This window comes from Alligator mississippiensis, chromosome 2, assembly GCF_030867095.1.
Source record: "Alligator mississippiensis isolate rAllMis1 chromosome 2, rAllMis1, whole genome shotgun sequence".
In the NCBI taxonomy this organism is placed as follows: Eukaryota; Metazoa; Chordata; order Crocodylia; family Alligatoridae; genus Alligator; species Alligator mississippiensis.
In genome coordinates, this window is record NC_081825.1 from 4,465,499 (window position 1) to 4,484,199 (window position 18,701).

Here is an 18,701-nt window from a genome sequence, read left to right on the forward strand (position 1 = left end):
TCTGTAAAATGGGGATAATGGCATTTCCTTCCCCCGCCCTTTCCTGATGAGTTAGGATTGAAGGTCTCTGGGATTGGGACTGTCTGGTCCATACTTCACGTAACACCACGGGCATTTCAATGCTTCTGCGTGCTACTGGTGTACAGACAACCACCATATTTGCCACTGTGTGCCAGTGCCCTTGACTGGGTGGGACTGGGGTTGCCTCGCTCTATAACCCAACCCGCTACAGCCACCCGATAATGTACAATTTACCTTCACCTCACTCAGCATGAGGGAAGGAGCGGGAAGACCCCGTTTCTACCCCGACAGTCAGCGGGGCTAGTGACCACCAGAGCACTCTGTTGTGCATTTTTCCCATTTCACAGATGAGCCACTGAGGTTAAGTGACTTGCCCAATGTCGTATGGGAGGGTCTGTGGCAGAGCTGGGCTGGGCCTAAACATACCCAAGGCAGCTGGGGAAGCAGACACAGTCTAGCTGCAGTAAGAGGGACCAAATTTACCCATTGGCCTTCACTGTATAGGAGCCAAAAGGTGCTAAACAAACCTAGGGATCCCACCGACTCCACCATCCCTGGGGGGATGCGGAGCACCCTCCTGAGACAAGGCAGAGCTGCTGGGAGAAGTTTCCATGATATAGTATTTGGTATCTTGCGAGTCACCCCGGAAAAGAGACCCGCGGGGCACAGACACAGCTCCCCTCACCCTTCCCAAGGCAGCATGTGCCCGACCGCTGTCCACGTCGTGCCCATGGCATAGCTGACGTGCCAGGTGCCACGATGGTACCCGAGCGACTGCAAAAGGACCGTGCGAGGTAGACGGTGCAACTAGAACGTGACACATGTCTGCACAACAGGCCCAGGCGGAAGCAAACGGGGCGCTCGCTACCTGCAGCACCCAGGTTCGTCAGCGGCCCCAAGGCTCCCTCCCTCCGGGTCCATTGATTTTCACCTGCATTGAGATGGGCCGTCTTCCACGTGCGTAGTCCCAGCACCTCCACAGTATCTAAGCACCTTCCTATGACCCAGGGAGGCGATGCAGGGCTGCTATCCCCGCCCTTTACTGGAGAATTGAGACAGCGAGGCTAAGTGATTTACTCAAGGTCACACAGAAAGCCTGTGGCAGAGAAGCGAAGCACACCAACACCTAGCCTGGACTTGATGCCTACTCGAGACCGGTTTAAACCCCGCAGCCCCATCACTCACCGCCCCAGACTTTTCTCTCCAAACTCAGTCACCTCCAAGGTCTGCCTCTCCTTATTTCCCCAATGCAGCCCCCTCCCCACAGCCAGCGCCACAATGCAATGGCCAAACTAAATCCACTCCAAAAAGCACCTCTCCTCCAGAAACACATTTCCTCCCAGTTTCTGGAGTCTGGTCTAAAATCCCTGCTCCCTCTAGCGAACGCTTGCTGAATATCTCAAGCCTCTTCCCTGCAGGGCTGGGGAGGGAGGAAGAGAAAGGGAACTTCAAAGGCCAGGAGGAGAGAGCAGCTGATGAAAGGGCTCTTTGGGCAGATGTGATAATCTTTTATTAGACTGACTAAAGGTGCATTTTTTCAGGTGATCTAACAAGAGGAGCTTCCCAGCAGGGAGAGTCCATTAGGATGCAAAAAGCCTCTCCCAAAGGTGAGGAAACCCTGCTTGCAGAGTTCACTAAGGCTAGAGTACATGGGCTCCCCCCTGGGCAAAATTCCTGCATAGCCGGAGGAGCTGGATGGGGGGGAGCGAATCCCTAACATGCTTTGATGATACCTGATGTAGCTAGCTCCAAACTCACCCCGTCCTGCCCCTTTCCTCACCTGGAATCCACACGGTGCTTCCCAGAAAGGTCACGGGGTTTACACGCTGATTTATGCCCCTTTCTCATCCCTGCTAGGATCCCTCCTGGCTTGTTAGCCACGATCTGGCTGCCTCCGAGGGCAGAGCCAGAGACAGAAAACCACATCTTCTTTGAAGAGGCGACTTGACGCGCATGCACGCACGCACACCCTTTCTAAAACAACTCCGTGCAGACACCCAAAAAGGAGGCACCGCCACCCAGAACGCGGGCTATCCGGCCCCGTCTGGAAACGTCTCTTTTTGCAGTGGAAACAGGATATTTAAAGATTTATGGTTTTCCAAAGGCGAAAAATTCCTTCCCGGTGTCTCAGCTCCCTGGATCCCCGGAGAGCTCGGGCCCCGCATGACAAGGAGCAGCTCCTCTTCCCTGCTGGGTGTGAACGCGGTAGCCCCATCATGTTTCAGCTATTCCTGGAGCACATCAGAGGGGATGGCAGCCAGCTCCCTACCTTTCCGGCTTGTACCAACAGTGCTCCGGCGCTGAGTGTAAGGGGAGTTTAGCGTGCACGCGGCACGCTGGTTTTGGCAGGCCTGGGGAATGAAACCCTGCATTTCTCCAGCACCAGCCTGCTCAAACCTGACCCAACAGACTAAGTTGGGGGGTTCCCAATCAGTCCTTGGCCTCTTTGCTGCAGCTAATAGCAAAGGGGTCTAGGTGGTGCCAGTACCGGTGGTAGGTTATACATACAGCGCACCACCTGGAGAGAAACAGATGGTCTCCTCTAGCCGCCCAGGCCTGGAGCGGAGGGAACAAAGGATGCTGTCTTTAGCTGCATGAGAGTTTCCTCCACAGGCTCCAAGAATAGACTTTTTCCCTCTGCGTATCAGTGCAGCATTCGCAGGACGTGAGCGTGGACCTCCAAATGCAACGCATGCTTTAGTTAAGCAAACATCAGTATGGACCACGGTCCTCTTCCCTGCCTCTGCCACCCCTGAGCGCTTGGCCCGTTCCTGGAAAGCAAACAGCACGCTCGCGTGCAGCGATCTGCTGGCAGGCACTGACCTCTAACGGCCACTTCGGCTTTGGCGGGTCCCTCGCAGCTGCAACCGTTGCGCCCAGCTCGCGGCGCGAGTCAAGGGCATAGTTTCTCACATGCTTCAAGGACCAGGCCGGTATTTGCCGTGACCCTGCCCTCCCGGCCGCAGCCGCATTAAAGCGGTCGTCCTCCTTCCTCTGCAGCACCGGGCTGGAAGCAGGATACCCCAACGGGATGGTTCGGTGGTCTCGTAAATCTTACGCGGTGATGAATTTGGGAGCCGGCTGCGTGGGAAAATGTCGTAGGACCGCCAGGGTGAAAATACAAGGCGAGACGGGTAGGGACTGAGCGCGTACGGACTTCGCTGAAGAGCCAAGGGTGTTAAAATAAGGTGCCTTAAAAATAACCTTTGCTGCCGCCGTCACCCTTTAGAAACGGGCTTTGCATTTCGCGTGCGCATGCAAAGCAAAGAGACGGGGTGGTTCTCTGCCTTCTCCACATGCATCCAGGCTGGGGAAGAAATCACCAAAGAGGACTGCTGTCTGGGCTGGGATTTGGTCCAAAACACTGCCTATCCTTTGACAAGACGGATGCTGCACTACACCGCCCCACAACCATCATTTTCTTCCGGCCACCCAGTCCCTACCTCCCCTCGGTGTATTGGCCTATACCTAGTTTGAGGAACCTAATGAGAAAGAATAAGGACAGTAAAGATTTTATCCTGTATATCACCGGCGACTGAGAGCTGACACCCCCCAAAGCTTGATCCTGGAGCAATGGGAGCTGCTGGGCCTCGGTCCGGGCCAGTCGGTCACTGCAGGCCACGGCAGCAGCACGGTTAGGCTGGCACTGCAGGGAGAAATGTGCCCTGATCTGGTCCGTGCTCCACCTGCTCAGTGGATACACGCATGCTTTCCGCTCCCCAGGGCTTTCCTTGCATGCCTTCTCCCAGCCAAACACCCGAGGGCTGCTAGATCACAAAGAAATCAAAGCCTTTCTCTGCTCAAGTCCAATAAGCCCAAAAGTCACCATGGCCGTAACCTCACTCAGGTCCTAACTTAATCCCCCCTTGAGCCCTCCACGTATAACCCTGATGGTGTCATTGACCCGCGCTGCAATGGGCTCCTGGCTCCGCCAGCTGCAGACACACCTGTGGCTGGGAAAGCTAAATTAGCTGATCCTTGGTCTGGAGCTGAAGCTACGGGGCCTCCACCCAGACGGGGTGCAAGATCTCCGTCCCACAGCTGGCTTCGGCGGCTGCATTCGGATCAAAAAAGTTTCCGCTACTGAGATGCTGGTCTGGGAGGGAGAACAGCTCCATTGAGAGCATTGGGAAAGCAGGGCAGGAGGGATATGAGCCTACGTGTAATAAGTACTGTAACGTGCACAGGCCCGAGGTATCTCCCACCCCGTCCCTGCTACTCAGACCAAACTCAGTGATGCACCCACCCATGAAATATAATACGCACCATGAAACACAGCCACTGGGGTTCAGCATCTAGCTGCCGTATTGTAGGGCCCCCATTGGCACGTCTTCGGGGCACGCACCTTCCTATGACCCAGAGAGGCAATGCAGGGCTGCTATCCCCACTGTACTGGAGGACTGAGACAGCAAGGAGAAGTGATTGAGTCAGGGTCACACAGGGAGCCTGTGGCAGAGAAGCGAAGCACACCCAGGACTCCTGGTGCCCTTGCTGATGCCTAACCATGGGGCAATCCTTCCTTTCAGCCGCTCAAATGCCACCCACGCCCTCCTTTCTCTAAAGAAAGCACGTGCCGGAGGAACTCTGACTTCCAAACACTTCTAAAATTAGTCAGACTCTGTGGCCGAGCCATGGAAGAAGTCTGCCCTATGTTACTGCAGGGAACGGGAATCGTTTCTATCATATTCCTGTTAGACAAAGGCTCCCCGATACCAGGTGCTGTACGTACCTACAGCAAGAGCCGAATCCTACAGCTGGAACCGATCCCACAAAGCAAGCAAGGGGCAGTGGCACCACTGAAGCAGGGCACAAAGCAATTAACAATTTACCCAAGGTCTTCCAAGTCTGCGGCGGAGCCAGGCACTGAAGCCCAGTCTTGTAAGTCCCTGAGCAGCGCCTTCCCCTCCAGACCCTCCTCCCTGCCATTCAGTGCAGGGCACAGGCTGATGTCAGAGTAAAATCATTTTTGCAGAACTCAAGTGATGGCATTTCTCACTGCGATGCGCTGGATGCAGGCAGCACTGTAAGGCAAGGCAGGCAAAGCCAACAAGGGCAGCGAGCACCCCGGGTGGTTCACTGGCATCCAAAGACACAGTGTGCCGTCTGTCTTTGTCTGCAAGGAGGTGGATTTCATTGGCGAAGGACCTGCCAACGCTGGCAGAACCCGCCGTCCGCACCAGCCCTGCCCGGCTTTTGCTGGGGACGTGCCAGGACTTTGCATGAATGGCTCCATGCAATAAAAAACCAGTGCCACCACTCAGAGTTAAACATCTATGCCAGAAAGGACAGGCTAACTTACAGGAGCTGGAGGGATCTCACTTGCCTAAAGGCTGTGGGGGGACGAGACAAGATTGCTGTGCCTAGGCCCGGGGGCATCAGGGGCAATACAAAGTTTAAGCAATAAGGACCAATGGAAGCAGAAGTAATGGCATGAAATTGAGAATGGGGAAATGGGAGCAAAGTCTCAGGAAAACGCTGCCTGTCAGCTGAAGTCATGAGAGCAGAGCAGCGTCCAAAAGAAGAAAAGCCATTACCTTCATATGCTGGTTCTCAACCTTGAGGTCTTCAAGCCCCCCTCAAAAAATGCCAGTTCTTGGCTTGCACTTGTTTCTTGACTATGGGTAAAAAAAATCCTAGAGCAATTCTTCTGTTGCTTTCTATTGGAAATGTCTGGGTTTATCTTGTGAATCACGCATAAGTAGTTGCACACCTAACGGTGCTAATATCAGGCGGCACTCTTAAAAGGCTCTCGTGCCACCCCTGTTGAAAATCACTGCCCTAAGACCAAAGACCCGGACGGGTACCCAAGTAATGAACAACCAGAATGGACCAGATGACTTGAGATGCTCTGCTCTTCAAAGTTACGTACTGAAAAAACAGAGGGTGCATTCAAGTAAAAGACCAGAAAAATTATCTGCAATCGCAGGATTTGCAAATGGCCTTCTTCAAGAACCACCCTGCTCCGTTAATACTTGCGGTGTCACACCCCAGACACAGCTGCCTTTCCAGAACAGGTAAAGAACAACTTTAAATTCCTGGGATGATATCAAAAATCTTGAGATTAGCCAAATCCCAGCTCTCAGGATACCCGCGCCTCTCTGTGAGCATGCCCTGACTTTTAGCAGCTCACACTGTAAAGTGCATTGAAAGCCTCCAAGGCTGAATGGGGCTGTCAAAACACAAGGAGTTGTGGTTAGCCCACACTTTTTGCTTTAATCTGTTGGAATTAATCTGGATTTGCGCCCACAGAGCAGAGAGGAGGGTCTGGCTTAAACCCAACGCGCCCATCGCAATGCAGATCTAAGGGCATGGTCATGAACTCTTCGAAGCCAGCCAGAGGTTGGCATCAGGTCCTTTTGCCCATGAATGTAACCCCCCCACCCCCCGGGCATTTACTCACATGGAGTAAAAGTACAGCTCCACTGAAACTCCAGCAAAAACGACCAGTGGAGCTATGCTGGTTTACAGCAGCTCGGCTGTGGGGGGGATCAGGCCCAGTGTATTTGCTGACACAGGATGGGAGGGAGATGGTTTCCTTCCCACTGTAAGATTTACAATCCACGGCAACAAGGGCAAAAGGGTTCAATGGAAACATAAAACCTTTTAACGTCTTGGATGGGAGTTTTCGTAATGCAAAAGGTGCATTTCTCCCCCCTCCCCTTGCCCCTGCCCACAGCAGCTGGTTTGTATTTGGTTGCAAATTTATGGCCTCTTTTGTGTTTTTAATCCTCTTGCAAACTATATTAAAGCTTCAGCCCTTTCTACTCAGTGCTAATAAGCTCAACATTTGTATGCCTCCAAGGCAGAACGTTAATTGTAGTGTGTTAATGAATGTTGTAGTTTGGGACCCTGGGTCACTGAGACAAAGCAGGCCACTTGGTTAGGCCACAGTTTGTTTCCTCCAGAAGTCCCCTGGTTTGGGATTTCGACCCATCCTGGCGGGGGTTTCTTTTCTGAGCCAGCTGCGTCTGGTTTAAGATGGCCACGTTGGGATAGACCAAGGGCCCGTCTAGCCCAACATCCTGGTCGCCAATGCTCGAGGCCCCTAAAGAAAGCATCACGCTCCATCCCTTGCACACACCGTCCTGCTCCTATCCTGACAACACCGGAAAAAATGCCTTCCTGACCCCAGGTGGGTGATCAGTCTGTGCCCCGAAACATGAGGCTCATGGTTTTTTCAGGAGCTCAATTTGGCTATTCTTATCCGGAGGAAACCTATCCCCTTGTCTTCTTCTGCTGATTTCCCCTAGCTGGATTTCCCGGCGGGCATGCACGTTGTATAAAGCACGACCCCAGTTCCCCATCATCCCACCTCACCCAGGAGAGCAGATGTTTCTCCTCACTGGGTACGAGCCCAGCCTGCATCCTCCCGCACACCCAAAATGCATAGGGCTGGATTCGGTGTATGCCGGTGCACATCTGGAGGAACGGCGCTGACTTCCAGTGAGTTAGATAGGAGGCAGAAATCAGCTTCACGACCACCGAACAACTGAACCACGTAACGCTGCCCTTTCTGCATCACACCTAGGACTCAGCACTGCATCTGGGACAGCAAAGGACCAGAGAGGTGCCGGCAAATTAGGAGCAATTTACTGAGACACAAGAAGAAACGAGCAAGAGGCCGAGAGGACAGACTCGCGCGAAGACACCGGATGTGAGCAATGATGACAGCGGAGATGGCCTGATATCCATCTGCCTGATATTTCCGAGAGCAATGAGGGATAACACCATCGATGTGTGGGGTGACCAGAGAGCTCCCGGGGTGGGAAAATCTCAGGCAGATGTTTCAATCGACTGTCTAAACCCCTTGAAACCTTCAGGGTGCGATCAGCACCCATAGTGCCCAGGGGGGAAGGGAACCTGCCACCCTTTTCACTCGCTTCTGGACTATGGGGGGAAAAAACAGAGCAACTCTTCTCTTGCAAAGAAGTCAGAAAGACCACAGCAGGGCAGAAGGGTTTGCATGCTGTGGATTCCCACTTGAAATCTCACATCAATCCGGTGGAGGTGTTTCCACACCTTTCCGTGCAAATACGGTGCCATGCCTCTAAAAGGAGCTCGCAGCACCGTGGTGGAGAATCGCTCGGTTAGAAAATGCACCATCAGTGTCGGTGTACTCTGTCCATCCAAGTTTCCTGGAGAAACTCACTGGTGATAATGTGTTTTAAGAGCCAGCTAAGGCTCGTCGCTGCCTTCAGTGCAAACCCGATAGCCGACAGCCTCCAGGGAAATGTTTGTCTTTGGTTAGCAGAAATTGCCATGGTGCTTCCAGGGTCCCTCTCCAGCTTGTATGAACTTGGACAGCCTCCTGCAGGGGAGCTTGAACTAGACATGGGAGGGGGAAGTGGAGGGTTGCTTGTTAATGTGGCTTTCTTCTTCCCATGCACCTTACATCCAAGCATCTCAAAGTGCTTTCTAGGGCATTAAAAGGTTAAATTCTGAGTTGCCCTGTGGAAGATGGAAAGTAGCTACCCCATTTTATGGAAGGGGAGACTGAGGCCCAAATAGCAAAGTGGCTTTTCTAGGAGCACAGGCTATGGCTGAGCTAGGAAGACAGTCTAGGAGGGCTGCTCTTTTAAATTCACAGGAATCATCGTGATTCACACCACCTGGGCATCTGTCTCTGGAGCCTAGAAGAGCGGCAGGCTTGATTCTCCATCCTTCCTTACATCCGCTGTTATCTCACTACGCAGGTAGGCTCGTGCATTTTGAACAAGGACAGCGAGACAGGAACTGGGAGGAGAAGGAGGCCAAGAGGGTCTTGCTAAGAGTAACAGACTGAAGACGAGAAACATTCAAGATGAACAGAGCTGGTTCAAAACTAAAAAAATAATAATAATTTGCAACTTTTCAGCAAGAAGGGATTTTCACCAAACATTTTTTGGTGCTTTTCCAGGCAGTTTCTAGAGGGGGCAGGTATTTCCCCCTTTCCCCTGCCTGCAAGAATTTGAAATGTCAGCAACAACAAAAAATACATCCCCCCTTTCATTTATGATCAGCTGCAGAGATGACTGCCACAAAAGATGGTGCTATCCATTAATCTAAGGAGCGAGCTCTCATGGGAAGCTCTGAAGCATTTTGATCTGGACTGGTGACAAATAATAGAGGGCACAGGCGTGTCTACACGTTCAGTAATGCGCTTTAGGTATTGTGCATTAAATCTAGTACCTCCGGGCACTTCTTCACAAGTGTGAATTAATTGAGTCTTCTGGAGCGTGGCAATTACCTCCCTGCGTCTCATGCATCAGCATCCCTGCGCTTAAAAATGGCAGCGGGGGTGCTTGAATTAAAGCTTGGCGAAGAAGCTTTAGATCAAGCGCTCCTGCTGCTATTTCTAAGTGTAGAGATGCTGATATACGAGACACGGTGGCACTTTAATTAGAGCGGTTCTTGAAGCCACTCTAATTAAAGCTCCACCCTCCACCCCCAGAGCACGCGTAAAAGTGCCCTCCGTTGTGATGTACTAGAAAAATGTGCATCAGGCTATTTTAATGCATATTCATGAAACAGCATGGGAGCGGAGGGGTTGTGATGTTTTAACGTGCATTAACACAGGCTAATGCACATTAAAGTGCACATGTAGATGTGCCCAAACCAGCCTTAACTTGGCTTGCCAAATAGATTGAAGTTGAGGATGGATCAGATGGTTTAACACACAATTCCCTACCAATACGGGACACGAGGAACCTGTGGTCAGGTTGTCCTAAGTCTATGGTTTTGTCAACAGCAGGATGCAAACCATTAATTCGAAAGGAAGCCCGAGCGCTGTCTGAGACAGGCACCTGGCCTGGTAAAGCATCAAGTTGGTCCTCATCCTATGCACACCAGCCAGAGAGCGGCAATGCGGCCAAGAACAAAATGATCTATGTTCTCCTGATTTGAAACACGTTGTGCTTATCACCGAGGAACTGACTTGGAACTGCCTCCGTGCATGGAAAAGAAAGAGTCGCGCCCCGGCCAGGTGAATAGGAAGAGCAATGCATAGAAATCGGTCTACGCACAAACACCCAAGGATGTGAGACATGCCAGAAGCTGACCCTCAAGTAACGCTCATTAAGATGAGACCAAGCGAAGGAATCAGCCTAGCCTCCTTTTTCAAAGAAAACTGAGCCGGCAAGCTTAGCCCGCTCTACAAACCTGGATGTCGCTGAAAGAGAAAGCTTAACAGTTGCTCTAGGAAAATACCGTTATTAAGAATGATTAGCGTGCTACAGACTCTCATTCTCGCGTCCTCCCCCTGTCTCCTAATCCTCAAAAATGGCTCGCGCTTATTTATGATGTCAGCCAGAGTTCAGACTGGAAGTAGAGATATGCTAGCTGAGCAAACAGCGCTCACCTAGGGCTGGGGGCTGGCTTGGGATGTCGGCGGGGAGGGGAGTGCCATCAAAATCCTAATCCCATCGTGATGCTGGAAAGGAAAAAATAGCTGTTCTTGTGAGGTCTCCGCTACATCCTCATCGGGAAGCAGATCTCTTCCCAGTTGGGATCAGAACCAAAACCATGGGGCCGGAGGGGGTCAGATGGGGAAATTCAAATGTGAACCTGTCCCCTCTCTCCCAACTCACAAATTTCAAAAGCGTTTGGATTTCAGATCCCAGTTCTGGCCTGTGGATGAGTGAGGACAACTTCACTCCCCTTCTGCCCCCCGCCCCCATTAAAAATAAAGGAACTAGGTTTGGGTATCAAGAGAGAGCACAGAGTGGAAAACTCCCCTTATTAAAAACTGCTTCTCGTCCGAGTTACAAAGCGACACAAAGCCACGCAAGTCAAGGTACAGCTTCTTAGTTAATCAGCAAGGCGCTTGTGTCAGGTACGAATGCATTTGAAGTGTCTTCTCTTTTCCATGACCTCATTGCTATAACCCACTCTCTTCCCCGCTTCCTCTGTCTTTTCCTGAGGTCTAAGACGAGGTGGTTTTTATTAAAACTGCCCTCTCCTGAGATTTCCACCAAAGGTTTCTCACTCCCCCTCGTCTGCAGGGAAAGAGAAATATCTTTTCCTCCTGAAGGGGTACTTAGATGCACCTTCAAGGAATTGCCTGGCTCTGCTCACTTCCTCTGCTGCTGCCCCGAAGTGAGCACAGCTTTTTCCAAATCCCCTCCTATAATAAGCCTTCCTCTCCTCTCCCGCAGACAGGGCCCTGTCAAGGAGAGAGCAGAGCGCAGGGACATCCAGCAGCTTAAAGCCAACAGCAGCAAGGACGCATCACAACTGCAAAAGAGCAAGTTGATCCAGTGAATTCTGATCCTGGGCTGTTCCTGTACCAAACTCATCCCTGTACTTTGAGCATCTTCCAGGGGTGCATTAAGCAATGTGACTTAACATCTGCAAAGCACTGTTTGTTCTCTTGTCCTCTCCCCAGGGAGAAAAGTATGTGCAGCCAAGTGGGGGTTTTATTATTATTATTATTATGACACACACCCCCCCCTGCTGCCTTGTACCTACATTAGGCTCTGGGAAGACAAACACATGCCCCCCACATCATTTACACTTCTTTTAACATGCTGGTGGGAACTAGTCTGGGGTAGGAGCAGGCATGCAGCTATCCCAGGGTAGCTTGCACACTAGGAGGTTTATGTGGCACCTTGCTATTATCTGGCAGGGGAGCAGGTAGCAGCGTGTTTGCCTTTAGCAAACAGATACCCCAGGATGGACACTGACAGATGAGACCTAAACTGGGGTATTTTACGCTGGTAATTTGCCCCTCTGTGATTTTTTCAGGGGTAATTCTGCACCAGAATGAGCACGTTAACAACCTTTTACAGCTGCAAGATGTTGGCTGTCAAGGTCCCCCTGCTTCATCTGTGGTTAGGGTGCTACGCCTTGTGTTGCACCAGGGTTGACTGTAGTCTTGCTAAGACTAAGAGGCTAGACAACGGATTTGTCTGGGATGGTTTGGACAGGGCTGATCCTGCCTCAGGCAGGGGTTGGACTAGATGTGACCTCTGCAAGTCCCTGCCAGCCCTGCTTCTCTAAGTTGCCCTCGCTTGGCGGTGTATTTATGGTTTTTATACACCGGTGTAATGCCACTTACGCAGCCACGATCATGTAATCTGTCAAAGCCCTTAGAAAGACGAGGTCAATAAACTATCACAGCACTATTCGGTAATGTGACCATCACCAGCATTGCAAGGCAGCAGTGACAGCCGCGCCTAATCCGGGATTTTGTACTGTTGAAGCCTTGACATGATTTAAAAACACCAAAGTGGGCAATCAGCCCTGCTTCCTGCACCGCCAATCTGCCCTGCCTCCCCAGTAGTGCATCATCTCAGGCTAACACGGTGTATTCGGGGCCAGAGCTCCAGTGGTGCCCACGGCTGCCCCAATCCAGCCAGGAAGACTATGATACTGGGGTCTGCCCCACACAGTGCCCAGCCCTGGGAAACCCCATAAAAACCCCAACAGCATGGGAATAAGGATGAGTGGGACTTCCCTATCCTCCCCACCCATCCAGTCCCCTGCCTCGGCAGCCTCTCCAACACCCTAGGGAAGCTTGCTACAGCTGGCACTGCAGACCTGATCCTTATTACACCGGCACAAATACAGAGTAACTCCATTACAATTGACAGCCTCCCCCAAGACACTTCCTAGCAATTCCTCTATCAACTTCGCGCGGATGCATTACGTTTAGACGGCGGCGAGCAAAGCCGGGCAGCAAACAGCACAGAGGTGACAGCACAGAGCCAGGGTCTGAACTCAGATTTGCCCAGATGCACAGTGCAATTTAAAATCCCCAGCAGCCTCTGATTCAGTGTCACCCGCCATCCCCTTATCAGGATACAGCCAGGGGTCTTCCCTGGAGTCCAGAGCAAGGCTCTGCACCAGATCTATGGACATCCCAGAGCCAAGCATAGGGGAAAAGGAAGGCAGCCATGCAATGGCTGGAGGCAAATCCATGCCTAGGATTAAGGGCTGCATCTCTTAGGGCAGCAGGACCTTGACACCGGGTGGAGGTGGGTCCATCCCTAGGATAAAGAGCTGCATCTTTTAGGGCGCCAGGACTTTTGCACCAGTGGAGACAAGTCCATGCCTAGGATAAAGGGCAGCAGGACCTTTGCACCAGTGGAGACAAGTCCATGCCTAGGATAAAGGGCAGCAGGACCTTTGCACCAGTGGAGACAAGTCCATGCCTAGGATAAAGGGCAGCAGGACCTTTGCACCAGTGGAGACAAGTCCATGCCTAGGATAAAGGGCAGCCGGACCTTTGCACCAGCTGGAGGTGGGTCTATCCCTAGGATAAAGAGCTGCATCTTTTAGGGCACCAGGACTTTTGCACCAGTGGAGACAAGTCCATCCCTAGGATAAAGGGCACCAGGACCTTTGCACCAGTGGAGACAAGTCCATGTCTAGGATAAAGGGCACCAGGACCTTTGCACCAGTGGAGTCAAGTCCATGCCTAGGATAAAGGGCACCAGGACCTTTGCACCAGTGGAGACAAGTCCATGCCTAGGATAAAGGGCACCAGGACCTTTGCACCAGTGGAGACAAGTCCATGCCTAGGATAAAGGGCACCAGGACCTTTGCACCAGTGGAGACAAGTCCATGCCTAGGATAAAGGGCACCAGGACCTTTGCACCAGCTGGAGGTGGGTCTATCCCAAGGATAAAGGGCCGCATCTTTCAGGGCACCAGGACTGCGGCTCTTGCCCTCTGGCAGGGAAGAGCTGCAGTCACTCCGGACAGCCCCGAGATCATTCCTGGCCCCCCGGCTGGGGGGGCCCACAGCGGGCACGGCCCTTTTAAGAGCGGAGTCGACCGAGGGCTCCTCCAGCACAACTCGAGCCGCCCGCAGGTTACTGCAGTTCAAGCCACACGTGCCACCGGCGGCGGCGGTAGCCGCGGCAGCCCCAAGCGCCGGCGGCGGCGGCGGGGAAGGGAAGGGAAGGGAAGGGGGCCCAGCTGCCTGCCCTCCCCTGCGGGCAACCCCCCACGGCCACGGGGTGGAGGGGAGGGCGAGGCGAGACGAGGCGGGATTTCCCACCCTCCGCCGCCCTTAGCAGCCGGGGCAGTGCGGGGTCCGTCCGTGCCCCCACCCCCGCCGCGGGGATACCCCCCTCCTCCTCTCCATCGCCCTTTTAAATTCCTCAAAGGCCTGCCCGCGGCTCGGCGGCAGCGCTCTCCAGGGTGGAAGGCGAGCGCCGCGGTCGGAACGCTCGGCGGATCGAACGCTCGGCGCCGCCGCGTTCCGCGGGTGGAACGCTGGGACCCCGGCGGGGCGGCCACGTGCGGGGAATGGGACCGGCTTCCCCCGGCAGCGGGGCCAAGCTCGGCCGGGGGGATCCCCGGACACCCGGGTGCTCTGGGCCGCTTACCTTCCTCTTGTGCCGGTGGATGTCCCCGATGGAGTTGGCCACGGTGTTGGGCCCCAGCAACATGCGGGTGCTGCGGGGCCACTCCGTGCTAACCAGGTGGTGCTCGCCCATCAGGATCTTGCGCACGTTCTCCGCCCCGGTGACCCGGATCAGGGGCCGGCCCAGCAAGTGCGTCTTAAAGACGTTGCCATACTTCTCCCTCCGCGAGGACTGGAAGCAGGAGCCCTAGGGCAAGAGGCGCACAGGGTCACCCCGGACCCAGGCACACGCGAGGCTGGCACCCCTGCAAAACCACCCCTCGCCCAGTTTGGCCCACTCCGAGACGCTTCCCATTGAAAGCAACCCCCCTTTGCCTGCCACTCAGCTTGGCCGGCTATGAAACCAGGATGGCGACTAGCCAGGCGCTATTAATAGCAGTGCCTCCAGCTGGCAGCCACTCGGTACCCACATGCCATGGCCAGCCCTGGAGCTAAACAGCAGCTTGGAGACGGGGAGGGAGGCACAAGTGCCCCCCTGTTACCGGGGTGGGTGGGGGGCTGGATGGAGCCAGGTCACCCAGGTGGGAAAGCCATCAAGGCCCCCGAGTTGGCACTGGGGGGAAGGGGTCCTGCCTGCCAGCCTGGGTCATTAACGGTGCATGGAGCCTGGGCTAGTCAAACCACCCCAGCTGCAAGCAGTTTGGGGGGGGGGGGGGAGTCTAGCAATTGCATTAGCGTAGGGCCCCTGCTACATGCAACGCAAACCGCGCAATAAATGTAGAGCGGTGCAAAGGTCTTGGCCCCCGGTGAACTGGTGACTGGTCCAAGAGCGTTCAGCCCAGCCGCACCTGCCAAGTAAGGATGGCAGGATAAAAGAAAAGGACCATCCAGCAATGAAACGAGCCCAGCAGCTCTGTAGTTAGTGCTGGAGAAGGTCTGGCCGCTGCAGAGCTGGTTTCTACCAAACTCGAATTGGAGCAGGGCCCCTGCGGCACGGAGGTGGCATTAGGTGCCCAGCCCAGCCCAGGGGCACTCTCGGGGCTGGCCCCTGGATAGATCAGCCCCGTGGCCCACGGGGGGAGGAGAACTGCCCCCCAGGCTGGACTGGGATGAGGGTGCAGCTATCCCGGGTTAATTCTGCCCCCCATCATAACCCATGTCAACCCTTCTTCTCTTCCTCCAGCCCAGGAGCCCTGTTGCCCCCCCCCCAGAAAGCAAGCGGCAGTGCAGGTAGCAAGAATTCCCCTAGCTACCCTGCTTAATTAAGGACCAGACATTTAATTAAAAAAAAACGGGGGGGGGGGGGGTCTTCTCATTACAGCGGATTGAATTGATCCGGTCCCCATCGCTGAAAGGATCCTACCTCCGGACCCCAAAAGACCTGATCGACCCCTTTCCTGGCCTGTCTGCTCCCTCCACGTGCATCCCCCTCGCTACCTTTGGCTTCCCCAGCCTCCCAAAGCTTTTAAAGCTGCCTTTTTATGGAGACTGAATTACTTTAAAGGGTGTAATTATCCAGGGCTAAGTAAGTCTGCAGATTCTGGACTTTTAATAACTTTCCCACATGTTTCCAGGTTCTTTGTCATAGAGAGAGAGAGTAAAAAAAAGGGGGGGGGGTGTATCGGACAGTGTGAGAATGCGCTGAAAAGGGAATTAAAAATATATATACGTGTATAATCATATATATATGCATATATATACATATACACATATATGTACATGCATATATACATATAGATGGATGTGCGTATGCATCTATATGTGCATATGCATATACGTGTGTGCATGTGTATGTGCCTATATACACGTGCGTGCATATTTATGTGCATTTATATACATATATATGCATATATACACCTATACATAGAAATGGATGTGCATATGTGTGTGTATATGCAAATATAGATGCGTGTGTGTGTGTGTACATTCCATTTCTTATACACACACACCCCCGAAAATAGGAGAAACTTTCCAAGGAAGCTTTGCTCTCGCCCTTTAAATAGACAAGCTGGGAGTTTCTCGCCCTGTATTGTAGGTGGCTGCACAAATTGGAGGGGATGTTAGGTGTGAGTGTGTGCGCGCGTGCACGCGCGTGTGTTTGTATTTGGAAACAAAAGCGGGGTTGTGCGTTTCAGATGTTCAGGTGACCCCGTGTCTTGATCCGCGTATATATAATTAAAGTCCTTTTTGTGGCATTAATAAAGACTTATTTGTACAGCATTTCCACCGCCGCACAAAGGCCACCTTTATGTGGCTGGATGTCGAGCCCAGTCCAATTTATACAAAATTTTGTATTTTTAGCCCTGGACTCTGTTTGGATGGAGGCTGTGGAAAAGCGAGAACCCTTTTCTGGTCCCCCTGTAAAAATCTGATAAATTTCTTTAAAAAATAAAGCGCTATTGAGAGCCTGCCCTTAACCCCTTCGCTGCGGCGGCGGAGCGCAGCCTGCTCGCCGGGAGCGGCGGAGCTGGGGCAGACACCGCGCAGCAGCCGGGAAAAGTTTGCAAAGTTTGGATTTGATTTTGGGGGGTGGGATGAGGCGCGTGGGGCTGCGGGGCTCCCAAGCCGAAGAGGGCTGGTGGGATCCTGCTCCAGGCACCCACCCGGGGCTGATCCGGGCTGATTCAGGGTGCTGGGGGGCTTCGTGGGAGGAGGTTGCGGGGGGAAGGGGGGGTCTCCTGCTTTCCTGCTGCGATCAAATTGCCCGGGACGCTTGTTGAGGCTTTAGCAAGGTTAATCCCGGGTTAAGCTCCTGCGCTGCTGCAGCGGCTCCGTGCTTAGCCCCCGAACTAATGGGGCAAGGGTGCGGGGGGCATGAATCCGGGTTAATTTAGCCTCGCTGGCCCGGGTTTGCCTCGCCGGGTGCTACCTGGCTGCCCGGCGCCGAGCGGGTCCCAGCCGTTAAAGGGGCGATGGACACTGCCTGCCCGGGCTAATGGGGCTGTCTGGCCGGGGCGATGGCCATGAATGCGGGGCGGGCTGGGTGCACACGGGACCCCGGGCCCTTCGGCTGGGCAGGGAGCGGGGGGTTTGCAAAGCAACTGCGGGGGGACCCAAAGTTTCCAGCTCAACTTTCTATGGAGGGGGTTAGAAACTCCCTTCTCAGACAAGTCCACATTATGATGATTGTTTTGCCTTTGCTAGCCAGCCCCTGAGCCCACCGATCTGGGCAGGGGGGGAAAGAAATCAACCCCCTCCCTCCCGCCAAGCATGCACCCTCTCCGGCTGCCAAGTGCCCCCCAAGACGCCTCCCTCCCAGCCCCGAGGCAGGATGCAACTGTCCCGGACCACCTTAAAGGAAGCCAAGGGGAATCCTCCTTACCTGCAGGAACCAGTGGAAAGTCTCGCCAATTAAAGGGAATCCCATAGACCCTTTAGGAATGGGCAACTTGCAGCTTTTGTCCCGGGTCGCTGCCCAGCGCAGCTGCCACAGCTGTTGGGACACGGCCAGCAGCAGAGTGACGGACACCAGGCACCCGGCGAGCGTGGCCAGCGCAGACACCAGGTCAAAGCTTGCAAACAGCATCTTGGGAAGCAGCAGGAGGAGGGAGAGAAGCAGCCCGGAGCCCGAGCCGGACACACGCGCGCACGCACGCGTGCTCACACTCACACACAGCCAGAAAAAAACAGAGCAAATAAATAATAGTAATCCCCGCAGAAGGTCACACGCCGGAGCGCTGCATAGAGCGAGGGAGCGCTTCCAGCGCGGGGAGACGCGGAGCCTCTCCGCCTGCCGCCCGGGGGGGGGGGAAGGAGAGCCCCCCTTCTCTCTCTGCCAGCTTGGGAAGAAACTTTGCAGAGGGCACAGCCCCCTCCCCCGGAACAAGGGTGGAGAAACGGGAAAGGAGAAGGGAAAGCAGCCAATCCCCCTCCCCAAAAAAGTGGAGGAAAAAAAGGAAAAATCACCCCCCCCCCCAAAAAAAAGTTAAGACAATTTACAAAGGAAAAAGAAAACCAGCCAATCCCTTCCAAAAAAGGGGTTTAAAGAAATTAATTTAACCCCTCCCCCCAAAAAGTTAATTTTTGTAAAGGAAACTCAATCAAATCGTCCCCCTCAAAAAGTTGAGAAAATGTCCAAAGAAAAAAGAAAATTAGCCAATGACCCCCAAAAGTTAGGATTTTCTTTAAAAAAAAAAGAAAAATCAGTGCCCCCCCCAACAAAAGTCAAGATAGTTTTAGAGGGAAAAAGGAGATCTGCAAATGTGCCCCCTCCCCAAAAGTTGACTGTTTTTTTTAAAAAGAGAAAATAAGCCAATTCTCCCCCAAAAGTTGAATTTTTTTTTAAAAAAGGAAAATCAGCCAATTTCCCCCCAAAAAAGTTGAGTTAAAAAGGAAAATCAGCCAATTTCCCCCCCAAAAAAAAGCTGATTAAAAAGAAAAATAAGGCAATT

At 53.3% G+C, this 18,701-nt stretch overlaps 1 protein-coding gene across 1 annotated transcript in view; it reads right to left on the minus strand.

The window, feature by feature from the left end:
- LOC102567612 (cytochrome P450 26B1) overlaps positions 1-18,192 on the minus strand; it is a 31,939-nt gene extending 13,747 nt beyond the window's left edge. Inside the window, exons 1-2 of the mRNA XM_006265951.4 lie at positions 17,633-18,192; positions 14,333-14,557 (exon numbers count right to left, since the gene is read on the minus strand). Of these exons, the coding sequence (XP_006266013.2) occupies positions 14,333-14,557; positions 17,633-17,836 (429 nt within the window). The 5' untranslated portion in view covers positions 17,837-18,192. The remainder of the gene's footprint in view (positions 1-14,332; positions 14,558-17,632) is intronic.
- Positions 18,193-18,701: the final 509 nt, after the last annotated feature.